General features: G+C 33.9%; 1 protein-coding gene across 3 annotated transcripts in view; it reads left to right on the forward strand.

Moving 5' to 3' along the window:
- LOC114341616 (microtubule-associated protein tau) overlaps window positions 1–15,129 on the forward strand; it is a 123,274-nt gene that overhangs the window by 46,145 nt on the left and 62,000 nt on the right. For all 3 annotated transcript variants that reach the window (XM_050650484.1, XM_050650481.1, XM_050650482.1), the window contains exons 4-5: window positions 9,831–9,996; window positions 11,686–11,891. In XM_050650484.1, coding sequence (XP_050506441.1) covers window positions 9,831–9,996; window positions 11,686–11,891 — 372 coding nt within the window. The remainder of the gene's footprint in view (window positions 1–9,830; window positions 9,997–11,685; window positions 11,892–15,129) is intronic.

Consider the following 15,129-nt stretch of genomic DNA (forward strand, 5'->3'; position numbering starts at 1 on the left):
ATATGCTGCTCATTTATAATAATTTTTAGAAGGTCGATAGGAAGCATGTCAAGTCCTGGGCTTTTTCCGTTCTTCATTGTTTTTAATGCGTGGATTATTTCTTCTTTTGTAATATCTGGACATATTTCTCCTGAAGTAAGTTCTATGTGTTCCAGGTCCCCTCTTTCATCATCGAACAGTTCGTCTATGTATTCTGCCCAACGTTGTACTTTCTCATCGGTCTGTGTTATAGCAACTCCATGTCTATCCAGAAATGCACCAGTGAGATTTTGTTTTCTTAGTCCAGCCATTTCTTTGACTTTCTTATGAAGATTAAATAGGTCGTATCTTTTTTGGAGGTCCTCGATCTCTTTGCATTTCTCTTCAAAGTGTTTTTCTTTTGCATGCTTTATCAACTTCCTTATCACGTGGTCAATCTCCCTGTATTTATTGTTATCTTTGTTCATATATTGTCTCCGTTGTTCCATCCTATTCAGTATCTCGTCGGGCATTCATTCCTCTTTCCTCTTTGTGGAAGTATTTAGTATTTATTTACAAGGTTCTAGTAGGCAATGTTTTAGCTCAATATCATTGGTGTCTATGTTCAGCTTTCTGCAGTGCATATGCAGTTCGTGTTGAAGGCATTTTTTTACGTTGGGTTCTTTAAGCTTGCTTATGTCTATTGTAGCAATTCCCGGATATCTTTTAATATTTTTAAGTGTAAGTGTAATTTTGGAGATGCGATAAGTGGATTGTGATCTGAGGCCACGTCTGCTCCGGGATATGCTTGCACGGCTTTAACAGCATTACGATATCTTTCTTTTATCATATTGTAGTCTATCTGGTTCCTAACTACATTTTCCGATGAATCTGCGGGTGATCGCCATGTATAGAGTCGTCTGTTGGGTAGCTTGAAAACTGTGTTTGTAATAATGAAGTTCTGCTCTTGGCAAAATTGTAGTAGGTCAAACAGGCAAACGAGTGTATGTTCTCAAAAAAAATTGATAGTGTGTAAAAAATGTTTTATTATCAGCTAAGTACTTTCAACACATAACGTGTCTACATCAGAGCTTCGTCCTCTTATAAAACCTTCATAGAAGAGCAATTGCTCCTGGGCAAAAGCCACAGATATCGGTAACAACCTCTTAAATTGAATAAATTACATCTAATTTCTTTTTTATTTTAAAAAGACAATATGGCTGAGTCAAACCATTTTGAGCCCACGTGAACAGCTGTGGAGGAATGAAAATTGTAGTAGACGATCCCCTCTCTCATTGCAATTTCCCAGACCATATTTTCCTACACACTTTCCGCTTTGCCCCTTTCCAGTCTTTGCATTGAAATCACCCAGGACAATCGTGATTTCTCTAATTTTTGTTTTGTTCAGTGCTTCTTCGATATGCTGGTAAAATAATTCTAGTTCTTCTTCATTGGCATTCGTCGTAGGAGCATATACTTGTATCAGGTTCAACGTGGCGTGAGATGTCTCTAACTGTAGTAACATTACTCTTTCTGAGATGGGAAAAAACCCTTTCACTGCTCTATTAGATATTTTATTAACAATTATTACCACGCCGTGTCTATGTTGGTTGTCCTCGTTACCTGAATAATATATTGTGCCTTCAGCTGTTGAGAAGCAGCCTGAGTTAGGCCACCTGGCTTCGCTGATACCCAGTACATCAATATTCAACCTGTTCATATTTTGAATGATACTGTGCATCTTACCAGGTTAAAACATGCTCTGAACATTCCAGGTTCCAATTTTAGTGTTGGACAGTCTTATTCTCTCATCTCCGCTTTTGTGACAAGGAATTCGCTAATAAACGACCTGAGACGCCTTGTCTTTTCCTCCTCTGCCGGATCTTGGCTTCCAAGGGCCATGATAAGTATCGCCGTTGTTGGTTTCTACCACCATGATGATTGTACTAGGGATATCCATAGGGATCTCTAATGTAGTGGTTTGCCCTTGCCTTCTACATCATTATGCCGTTGACCATTATTTGGTTCTTCCGCCTTCGGAGCCGATTTCTCAACCTCAGGACAAAAGGGTGCCCTACCACTTTCTAACTCATCCGCCCTGGGCCGTTGGCAAGTAAGTGGGGGATTACTTATTCCGGCAACCTTTCGGTGAGTAATGCAATTCCGCCATCCGCACCGTACCGAAGCTCTGCTTATGGTAATTTGGCTCCAATACATTTTAAAATTTTCAAAGCCCTTGTTAATTAAAAAAAAACTTCGTTTAGCAAGTTTCACCCAATCAAATTTTATTGAAACTTAAAGTTGATAACATAAAATAGGTCTATGAGGTATTCATGTTAACGTTCATGGCTACCGGGAAAGCATTGTAAAGAGTTAAGCAAATGTAGGTGACTGCACCGATCTGTTTACCGATCAAAATATATATGAAAATAAAGATTATTAAAGGACCTTTAATAATAATAAATAATTAAGTTTTAATATCAAAGAGATGATACAGTGTTGAATATCCCTATCTTTGACTCGCTTTGCAGCAGGTTAGCGCCTGGACGCTTGAGCGTAGTGAGAAACGTTCAACAGCCCCATTACCCATTTTTTGTAAATTACTCTGCGATTTAAAGACATATTCCGGTGTGCATCACTTTACGATTTGACACACAAAAAACCAATTGAAAATAAAAAGTTGACAAGACTTTAAATGGGGTTTTCTCAAAACTGTTTTTTCAAAGGCGGTAGACATTGTAACTCAAAAACTACATGACCTATCCACCTGGAATTTTGTATTATATTTCCTTTCGACATTTCGTGAGATAACGCTGTCAAGATATTTTTTATTTTATACTTACTTTTTGTTTAACAATAATAAATATGTTGATTTTCACCCTTTTTTGAAAAAAAAATTCGTTGTTTTGACTTCTGACTAATACTGATTTAAGGGTATTGTTAAAACTGTACAGTTCTCTTTTTATCAATAATCAACAATCTCCATGGGTAATTTTCATTTGAAAATCAGTATCAATAAAACAAAATCCCTGAAAATAAATGCAAGAAACAACATACAGATTAAAAATGTGGAAAATTTTATGTATCTTTGAAGTGTTACGAGTATAACAGAAAGCGCAGGTACAGAAGACGTCATTCCTATGAGGATACGAAAAGCTCAAGTATTCTGCATGCTCAATCCTGTTTGGAGGTCTGGCCAAGATACTACAAAGACAAAGATCAGAATATTCCAGTCCAACATCATGTCTGTTATGGATGTGAAAGCTGGAACGTAACAAAAACCCTTGCAGACAAACTGCAGGTCTTTGTTAATAAATGCCTACGAAGAATTGTTCGTGTTTTCTAGCCTAACATAATCAGAAACGAAGATCTGCTACACCTAACCGAACAAAACAGAGTATAAAATGAAATAAAGTCCAGAAAGTGAGATTGAATCGGCCACACACTCCGAAAAAATAGCTCCAGTATTGCAAAGACTGCCCTAGAGTGGAATCCCCAAGAAAAATGAAAAAGAGGTCGCCCAATCGCCGGTCGCTGCAAGTGTTGTTTCTGGAAGAACGGTTCATTCTACACAAAAAGGGCTAATAAATTTCCCAACAAAATTCAGGTTGTTCGTATGATTGTTAAAGGTCAAATTTCTGACGACTGTACTATAAGGTAGATGAGAAAAAAACAGAATGAAAAGGGGTGCAAAATAAAACATATTCAGATTTATGTGTATGTTTTTCTATGTGGTACCCATGGTCCTCGAATGGATACACAGGAATCAAAAATGTCATCAAGTCGTGATAGTGCAGCCGGTATGTGAAACAATTATTGTGCATTTAATGATAGAAGTATACAGTGATGAGCGCGCTAATAACCGGCAAAATAGCGCAAAAGATGGAAAACATATTAAATTGTGAGATAAAAAGAAATAAAACTAGTAGTGTTGTTAAATTTAGCGATAGTAACATATAAAATGACAGTATACTGATTGTTTCCCACTTTTAGACGCATCAGAGAAGTATGTCAACTATAACTGTCACTGTGACAGTGGCATTTCTGAAACTTATCTAATACGTCTAAAGGTGGGAAACAATCAATATAATGTCAATCTATAAGTTACTATCGCTAAATTTAACATCTCCGCTAGGTTCATCTCTTTTTATCTTACAACTTAATATGTTTTCCATCTTTTGCGTTATTCTGTCGGTTATTAGTGCGCTCATCACTGTATAATTTGGACTACATATACTGCACATACAAAGGTTCAAATTTATATATGAGGCCATCTCAGATTTTGCCTTTTACAAAAATGGCGGGGATTCAAAATGGCGACTATACATTGTGACTAATAGCACGATAACTTTTGAACGAGACTTCAGATTTCAACCAAATTTGGTATATAGGTTCTTTTTTTGATGCATAACATCGAGGTCTTGTACCGGAAGAACCGGTTTACCAGAAGTTGTGTTTTTCCTTGTTTTTATGTAAAAATGTGCTGTTTTTTTTTCAATTCTTTCACCCTGTATGTATTAATTTCTCAAATAGCTAATACCGCCATTGAAAAGAGCGTTTTTTACCCATTTTTTAGGAAATATTTTTAACTTTGTAGTCACGTTAATTACCATTTAATAAATGCAAAACGTATCTTCACATGTACCTATATGCGGCAGATTCGTGCAAATATTATAAGAATTATTGTGCATTTAATGGTAGAAGCATATAATTTGGACCACATATACTACACATATAAAGGTTTAAATTTAGACACGAGACCAATTCAATTTTTGTTCCTTTTACAAAAATGGCGGGCATTCAAAATGGCGACTATACATATGTGACTTATAGCACGATAATTTTTGAACGAAACGTCAGATTTTAATCAAATTTGGTATATAGGTTCTTTTTTTGATGAATAATATCGAGGTCTTAACCTTCCGCCGGTAACGTGAATTCTTGTAACATAGTTGGTAACGTCGGTCTACGACACCGACCTTTTTAATAATGAATATCTTAGGTTGTGATTTTGTGTTAACATTCTGATGTGACTAAATGTTTAATATAACTGTATTTAAATAATAATATAGTAAGAAATGATCAATATTTATTTATATTCCGGAAAAAAAAGCACATTAAAAAAAAGTGGCTTCTTTTAGATACTAACATAATTGACAAACAATTTACAAAAACATGTAAAGTTTTTGAATACAAAATATCAACAAACATACCGACAAGGGTTGAAATGTCACAAAAAAAATAAAATTATTCAACAAATGTCCAACACAAACTGAAATTATTGTCCGTTTGTTTCCTCACTTTTTCATACACTCCACTGCACCGCACTGTACGGTTCTGGTTCGGAATTAGCAACAATTTCGTCAAAAAGTTGTTGCAACCTGATTTGTTCTCTTTAATAATCAATATTCATATACAACTCCTAAAATTAACATCTATTATTTAAACTGACTATGGACCAAAAACGACAAAAACTTACCGTTAAGTATAACATAAATGGTAACCTCGGTCTCTCACACCGTCAGGTCAAATAACATATGAACTATCCACACTTGGCCACAGATTTTTTAAAACTAAATAGTGTGATGAGAATTTGAAAGCTACCTGGTCGCGGGGACAAAAAAGAATGCGCATTTGAGTTTTACCGCGAAAAATCCGCTACGTCGGTGTCAGGGACCGTACGTTACCACTCGAAGGTTAAACCGGAAGAATCGGTTTACCAGAATTTGTGTTTTTACTGTTTTTTATGTAATAATATGTTGTTTCTTTTTCAATTCTTTCACCCTGTATATATAAGCTTTTCACAAAGGTAATAACGCCATTTAAAAGAGTGTAAATATATTTTTTAGGAAATATTTCGAACTTTTCAGTTGTGTTAATTACCATTTAATAAATGAATAACGTATGTTCACATGTACCTATGGGCGGCAGATTCATTTTGAATGCCCGCCATTTTTGTAAAAGACTAAATCTGAGATGGCCTCATATCTAAATTTGAATCTTTGTATGTGTAATATGTGTAGTCCAAATTATATGGTTCTACCATTAAATGCACAATAATTCTTATATTATTATTTGCACGAATCTGCCACACATAGGTACCTACATGTGAAGATACGTTATGTATGTATTAAATGGTAATTAATATAACTAAAGAGTTCAAAATATTTCCTAAAAAATATTTTTACGCTCTTTTCAACGCCGGTATCACCTTTTTGAAAAATTAATATATACAGGGTGAAAGAACTGAAAAAGAAACAACATATTTTTACATAAAAAAAAATAGTAAAAACACAAATTTTGGTAAACCGATTTTTCCGGTTCAAGACCTCGATATTATTCATCAACAAAAGAACCTATATACCAAATTTGGTTGAAATCTGACATCTCGTTCAAAAGTTATCGTGCTATTAGTCACATATGTATAGTCGCCATTTTGAATGCCCGTCATTTTTGTAAAAGGAACAAAAACTGAGATGGCCTCGTATCTAAATTTGAACCTCTATATGTGTAGTATATGTGGTCCAAATTATATGCTTCTACCATTAAATGCACAATAATTCTTATAATATTTGCACGAATCTGCCGCATATAGGTACATGTGAAGATACCTTTTGCACTTAATAAAAATGGTAATTGACAAAACGAAAAAGCTAAAAATATTTCCTAAAAAATATTTTTACGCTCTTTTTAATGGCCGTATTAACTATTTGAAAAATTAATACATACAGGGTGAAATAATTGAAAAAAAAACAACATATTTTTACATAAAAACCAGGAAAAACACAACTTCTGGTACACCGTTTCTACCGATTCAAGACATCGACCTTATACATCAAAAAAAGAACCTATATACCAAATTTGGTTGAAATCTGAAGTTTCGTTCAAAAGTTATCGTGCTATTAGTCACAAATGTATAGTCGCCATTTTGAATCCCCGCCATTTTTGTAAAAGGCAAAATCTGAGATGGCCTTCTATCTAAATTTGAACCTTTATATGTGTAGTATATGTGGTCCAAATTATATGCTTCTATCATTAAATGCACAAGTCTTATAATATTAGCACGAATCTGCCGCACTATGAATAAAAATACACTGACCGGTACGAAAAACGGACACACCTTGAATTTTTGACAAAAGTTTCGATATACAGCTTACTTTTTATTGGAACTTTTATCGATAATTGGCATGCTCTGGTAGATGGTACATTTTAGAAAAGAAATGCGTACGAAAAACTTTTATTTAAAGAACACTGTACAAATTTACAAATTAATAAAAAACAAAAATAAAATAACACATGGATACCTATTCAATTATCTTCAGAAACAAAATAAAACTAACAAGGAAACCTATATGAAATGTTTTTTCTATTACCTCAACGTGCATATAAAACGGTATTAATTCTGCGGGGCATACTGTTAATTAAGTTAAAAACTAAATTATTCTAAACTGTTCTGTGGAATTGCTTCTGATTCCTCTAAAAGAGCCATTTGGAGCCGACATAATCTAAGAGCAGCATATATCCGGCTTCCACTACTTCTATCAAGTAGGGATGGGAAAAACCTACTGGTTTAAACCTAAAACCGGTTTTTTACTTCGCAATAACCGGTTTTACCGGTTGTTTTTTGTCTCGGTTATAACCGGTTTTTTCTTTTTAAAGTAAAAACCGGTTATTAGGTTTTTACGGTGATTAGGATTAGGTTAGGTATTATTTCGGATCCCAATCATAATTATTATTCTCAACTAATTATTCCAAACAAAACCATAATTCAAATTTTATTTTATTTTATAAAATACAGAAGCAAACTGAAAGTGCAATCTCACATCACCCAGAGGCAATTATTAAGTTTTATTATAATTTATAATATTTCCTTGAAAAGGTATTTGTAATCATAATATTTACATAAGAAGTGTCTGGTTGAATTAGATGCAAACATCATCTATTTTCACACTTTCTTGACATTGAAAGTGGATGAATGACTTTTTCTTATTACCAAAAATAATGCTCTGACCATGAATATCGAATTACTGATTACGAATACGAATCTCCAAGAATTTCGCTACGTTTTCAAAACGATACACTCATACAGGAAATATTAAATGAGTTAAAATGTACCTATTCTGCAAATATACAAACGTGTTAAAAGTAATACATGTTCTTTCGATAGTACTAATTTTGATCATATTGATATCGAGTCGAATGGAGTATCGCAAACTAAAGTGTATTGTAAATGTAACTTTGTAACCTATTTAATTAAAAAAACCGAAAACAGGTTTTTCCAAAAACCGGTTTTTTTGGCCGGTTATAACCGCTATAAAAAAACCGGTATAACCAAAAACCGGTGTTTTGTCAAAAACCGCCATCCCTACTATCAAGCCTTTCCCAAATCTGCCATGCTTAGCCAAAACGCCGTATCTAGAGAGACATCACATTCGAGTAAAATCGATTTTTGTTTAAGAATTCGTATACATTTACACAGGACATGGCATAAGATGCGGTGTGTTTAATGTGTTTTGGCTTGACTTACGTCATTTTTAGTAAGCAAATAAGACAGATATGCACATTTGGGTTAAAAAGAAGTAAAAATTTAATTTTTTCAGATTTTTTCAGATACGGCGTTTTTGCTAAGCAAGGCAGAAATATGCTCGATGTGATTTAAATCGGGACTGTGCACTGGCCATGCCATTTGATCTCTGACAATGCTGGCGGCACCATATGGTGCGTGCTTTGTCATATAAGTATGAAGTTTTATACAATAAAAAAAATGGTGTATATGGGACAACATACTGTTACCGTAACTCATTTATGTACGCATTAGCGATCAGAGCTCCCTTAGAAACAAAGTACACTTGTTTACACGCCTCGGAAGATATACCAGCCCACACCATAACTGAGCCTCCTTGAAAACTTACTACAGGGCTAAAATTGCACTAGAAATATCATCATCATCATTATCTCTTCTTTAGACTCTTCCGCGACCATCCGCGGAATGTAGATAAAAGCTGGAGTCATCGGTATACATCACATTTGTCCAGTCGTCTGCATTTTTAATCGCGGTGCTCCCTAGCGAAATGTCACCTGACTACATGATGTTTCCTGGAAAGTGTGGGTCCTGTAAAGGGTCTTCAAACATTCAGATTAGCCCCATTTAACTGTTTTCTAACGGTGCGTTCACTAACATTTAGGTTCCTGACATGTTGAATATTGTTTCTGACCTCTACACCTACAGCGTATGAATGACGATTTTGTAGTACTGAAGATACTGTAAAACAGTCGTTCCCGATAAGTAGTTCTTCTCTTGGGACCTGTTATAGGACGTCGAGTATAAGCTCCTGTATTTATAAGACGAGCAAAGACACCTTACACTGTACTGCTTGAAACTTTTTTATCAATTAGCCACGTAAACTTGACTTCTTCCTTCATGAATAAGAGCAACATTAGATCCAACATTTTCTGTACTCAAAGACATCATCAAATGGCCAATAATTGATACAGCACAATATAGTAAAAACATCAATAAACAGAAATATTATAATAAAAACAATTGAGAGTGCCCAGCCTCTTGAAGTAATTGAATAGGTACCAATTTGTTATTTTTTTTTTGTATTAACTTTGTATTAAGTTTGTATAGGTCACTTTAAATAAAATTTTTGTATGCATTTTCTTTCTATAACATAGGTAACTTAAACGCTTCTATCAGAGCATACCAATCATCGAAAAATTTAAAAAAACATACAATGTGTTTCGAAAATTTTATCAAAAATTCAAGGGATGCCTGTTTTTCGTGTCAGTGAAGTGTATCTTGTGCATAAATTAGACTGCAAGATTTATTCCAATTTACTTTATTGTTACCTTGATCACTTTAATTTTAGGACCAGTCAAGTAATGGTGACAACAGATCGCCAAGAAAGAGTTCGAAATCTAGAACGTCTACATCCACACCCGTAGCTAGGTCTTTATCAAGAGGGTCAAAGTCTCCTAGTCTAAAAAGTCCAGATTCTAATGTTACCACGCCGGGATCAGCAACAGAAAAGAAAAGTAAGTTTGTAATGGTAGTTTTTGATTTCAAATATTTTCTTATTTTTTGTGTCGTATTGTCAGGCTTATTATTCCTAATCTCTTATGATTTTCTTATTGTGTTTTTACTGTTAACCAACAATTTAACAGCAGTCTGACAGGTATTTTAATATAATTATTTCATTTACATATGGGGCTGCGCTAGTAATACAAATTTAATTATCATTCAACAATTCCAAAACAAAGTGCTAAGGAGCATTGTCAACGCTCCATGGTACTATAGGAACAGTGATCTCCATAGGGACCTAGACATGGATACTGTTAACAAGACCATAGAAAAATTTGCCAAGAGTCACGAACAACGACTTCTTCAACACGTCAATGTTGAGGCCATCCAGCTCCTCGACAACACGGATCTAGCTAGAAGACTCAAGAGGAAGAAACCCTTCGAGTTAGTTAAGTGAAAAATAGTGCACGGTGCAAGTGATGGTACAAGTTAAAATTTGTGCAATATATTAACAGAACCTAGGAGGTACTATCGAGTTTGTTCTTAGTCTTAAGTTTTTTAGTAGTAATTTAGGTTAGAAATAAGTTGCTCATTGATCACATTATTTGATCAGATTGTAATGTCCTTAAGCATCTTATTGGTGTTTAATAAATAAAAAAAAAATTTCATTTACACAACTCCTTTGTTGTAAATATCCAATGTTCTCTCCTTCTCTCATCCTATATGAATCTCAAAGGCAAGCAATCGGTTAACTTAACATACGTTTCAATTTTGTATATCTTTTGAACAAAAGAATATTATTTCATTACAGAATTTTATATATTTATCAAATACTTATTCTTCTTCTTGCATTCAGCTAAGATTCAGCAATTCTTCTGCTAAGAAACACAAGGCCTCTGCTCTTGACTTTAAGACCTTTGGATTTGCCCTCATTTGATTTCTACCCTAAGTTTCCGGAGAAGGTTGTTTCTCGTAGCATCTTTTTGTCTTGTACTCTGATAGTGGTAGTAATATGTTGGTGAGCGATTTAATACGACTTCAAGATATTTGGATCTATCAGTAGATTCCAAGTGTTGTCCCTCACAGGATAAGTTTAGTTTTACGTGTGCCAGAGGCTATTGAGATGGAATGCACACACTTGGGTTGTAGCAGGGTTTGATTTTAGTGAGTTTTATTTGTAAGAGGAAACATAGGTTTTTACAGCAATACCAAGATCGTCAGCGTAAACAAAGCTCTCTGCTTGGGGTGCATTGGTTGGTCGTTACTGTAGATATTAAACAGAGACAAGGCCAGAACGCTTTCTTTGCAAAACAATTCTCTGCAAAGAGAGCAAGGAGAAAGAGGGGACCAGGGCAAACTTTAACATGTCAAATTAATATACGAGATCAGAAAGAAAACCGGAAAAACAATAGAGGAAAGAAAACATTCATTTAGAGGGAAATAAATTAAATGAATTAATGAAGGAGTCGCTATAAGCAGTTCAGGTATTTTTTGTTGGCCGTAAGGAGAAGCTACAAGAAGATCATTGCACGGTATTTTATAAATACAATTTTACATTCTTTCTTGTTTATTGTTAGATGTAAAGTTTACTTGTTTTGATAAATATATCTTCAAATATTTTAATTCTTCACAAATATTGTTCGTTTATTATATTATGTTCCATTTTATGTTTGTAAAGAAAAATAATATTTGCTTTTTTTCAGAATTGCCAATGAACAAAGTCCAAGTAGGCCATGCTCCATCGCCAAATCTAAAAGTAGTAAAATCTAAAATCGGTTCCCTTGGTAATACCAACTACAAACCAGGAGGTGGCAACGTAAAAATAGAAAACAAAAAATTGGAATTCAAAGTGGCGCCTAGGATAGAAGCCAAAAACGACAGATACACGCCGAAGGGAGGCGAAAAGAAAGTAAGGAATATATTTTTTTGATACAAGGAAACACATGTTATTTAGGTGTATAAATATGATTATAAACACATCAAAATATAAATGTTGAATTTGATTTATTATGAATAAATTGCAGCTATAATCGTAACTCTGTTGACTATAGAGGGTTTTTCTGTTTAGGTAAAATATTTGTTAACAGTAAATTTTAAAAATTCATCGGAGATTCAAAAACAATTTTGAATTTTTAGGTCTGTTGAAATATTCAAATTCCATGCAAATTTCATTTTTACTTTTTCATTCTTCATGAAACAGTATTTTACTCGTTATCATTACAAATGATTTTAAGGCTGTGATAAGTTCATGGTGTTCTGTTTTATTAAATGATTGGCATTTGTATAATTTGATTTTCCGTTGAAGAAACTTACCGGATTCCGTTATACGTTTTTACTGTGACCTACATTCCTTCAATTATGTATATTTTTAAGTATCCCCAATAAAAATAATCTTAATGATTCAAATCGAGCGAACGAGGAGACCATTCAATACTACCTGATCTACCAATCCATCGTCCAGAAAATGTTTGATCTAAATAACGCCGGACATTTACACCAAAATGAGCAAGAGCCCCATCTTGCTGAAACCATATTATGTCATTAAAATTGGCTCCAAACTTGTCTTTCAGGGCTGATACAATTTTATTTCCAAGTAGTATTTCATAATAATCGCTTGTAAAAACTTTCTGTAAAAAACGTCCCAACTAACTGAGTGCCCACTATACCCGACCATATAATATTTAGTTTTTGTGCTAATAATGGTAAATCTGGCAACATTACAATTATCAAATTTGAAATCTATTGCAGAACAGCCAACAGTAGTGAATAAGTAGAATGTATCTACCTAATAAAAAATAATTTTTATGTTGTATGGTTTATTCTAAAAGAATTATTTTGCAGTAGGTCTTAGAACATTTGATTACACTCAAAATTCACTTAGAATGAAAGTATAAGTAGAAGTAAACTCATAGTAACATTATAAGTTATTTATGTTCTACAGAAACACAAACTGTATTTGTTTTATAACAGTGGGTTTTACAAATTACACAAGGCGGTGGTCTAGCATTATTCCTGCTTGGCATTTCAATTTCATCTATCAGATGTGCACTCTGATGTAGGGATGGGAAAAACCTACCGATTATAACCTAACACCGGCACTTTACTCCGCAATAATCGGTTTTTCCGGTTGTTTTTTGTCAAAGTTATAACCGGTTTTTCCTTTTTAAAGTAATAACATTCACAAAAACCGGAATTCACAAAAAAATATCGAAATTTTTCGCTAGTGCGCGCCCAAATGAGAAATTTTAAGTTGACCGAAACCGAGTTGACAACACTGATGACTGATTTTTATACTAATATCGACTGATATCGATTGGAATGGAGTATCGTAAACTAAAGTTCAATGTAAATGTAACCTATTGGGTATTGCATATTGATTCAAAAAACCGAACACTGGTTTTTGCAAGAACCGGTTTTTTGACCGGCTATAACTGCCAGGTTAAACCGTAAAAAAACCGGTAGGTATAACCGAAAACCGGTGTTTTGTCAACAACCGCCATCCCTACTCTGATGTGTACTGTAATTGCAGATAAAACGTAAAGGAAGAAATAATTCTAAAACGCGGCTTATAAAAATAAAAATGTATATTAAAGGATACTACAAAAAAACTAAAATCACAAAAAAGATGCACCAGAAATAAAGAAACCAAGACACTTAAATGTTACGAAGAGCACTCCAGAATCATGATTTACAATGTATAAACATTGTAAATCACGATTTGGGATTTAAAATGTACACACATGTATTATTACATTGTAAATCATAAATTGGGAGTGCACCTCGTTACATTTGGCGTGTCTTGGTTTGTTTATTTCAAGTGCATCTTTATTGTGATTTTAGGATAGAAGCAATGAGGGGATTTTTGATTTTTTATATATTTTTTACGTAAATACAGTTTTAATAATATGTAGAACTGCACATTTTTTATGTCAAAACAAAAATCGAATCATTCTGACAAATTATTGTTTCTTTGAATTTTCATTAAATATTTAAAAACGACTGAATTAAGAAATTATAGCATCATCATCAGAGGTAACACGGGAAGTGTTACCTATTTTAATATTCTACATCACTTATGAAATTGCCAGTTTACTTTTCCACAGTAACAAAACTTTCTAAGTGACTAATATACTGTTCTTTCATAACAATAAACCGCTACAGAAAATATGAACAAGGAAAAGCTGCCGGGCAAATAGAAAAACGCGATCATATGCCCTTATCATAGAAACAGGAATAAGAGTTTATGACAGAACTACAGGGGAATTGGTTGCTCTCTTAGACGCTTCATATAAGATTTTGTCATTATTAATAAGAAGTAGATTAAACGTACATTAGAATGCCTTTATAGGTGATAGGGGAATTCCAAGCCAATTTTGAGAGAGGAACATCCACAAATTAGCCATATTTTCGCAGTTTCTAATCTAGAGTAGTTCCAAAGAAATACTGGGACTGTCGCAGATCAGATAGAGAGAGAGAGAGAGAGAGAGAGAGAGAGAGAGAGAGAGAGAGAGAGAGAGAGAGAGAGAGAGAGAGAGATCTCAAGAATGCTAAATGGAACAGATCTTGAATCGTACTCATTTAAGTAAACCAAATTGGCCTCTTAAAATGATTGTATGAAAACTGCATGAAACTTGTCAAGCTAAAGGCAGAAGGGAAAATCTAAAAAATACGAGATATAAAATAGAAGACGTAACCTAATTACTAAAAGGAAATGACAAATTATCACTGCCCTTTTTTGCCCTTACTTTTAGTAAAGACAAAATACAAAGATAGAGTATATCATATTACTGAAATTTTACACATGAAAGTGATACAGAAGCTTGCAAACAACCGAAATTGATTCCACAATACAAACGATGTCAAAAGTACGAACAAACATATACAAAATTATTGTACAAGAGAGCCGAGATGCGTAAAATGCATATAGAGAAACATGAATCCAAAGATTATGAAAAGCCACAAAATAAAGAACTTTAATGTCACTATGATGTTGCTCACCCAGCTAATTATAGAGGTTGCACTACTATTATTATAGCTCTTCAAAAGTTATGGAACAAACAGAAACCTACAACAATACCTCAAAACAAGGCATAAGACATATCTATAGGAGAATCCTATACAAACCAACCAAGAGAAGTTAACCAAAT

Source organism: Diabrotica virgifera, chromosome 5, assembly GCF_917563875.1.
Source record: "Diabrotica virgifera virgifera chromosome 5, PGI_DIABVI_V3a".
Taxonomy (NCBI): Eukaryota; Metazoa; Arthropoda; class Insecta; order Coleoptera; family Chrysomelidae; genus Diabrotica; species Diabrotica virgifera.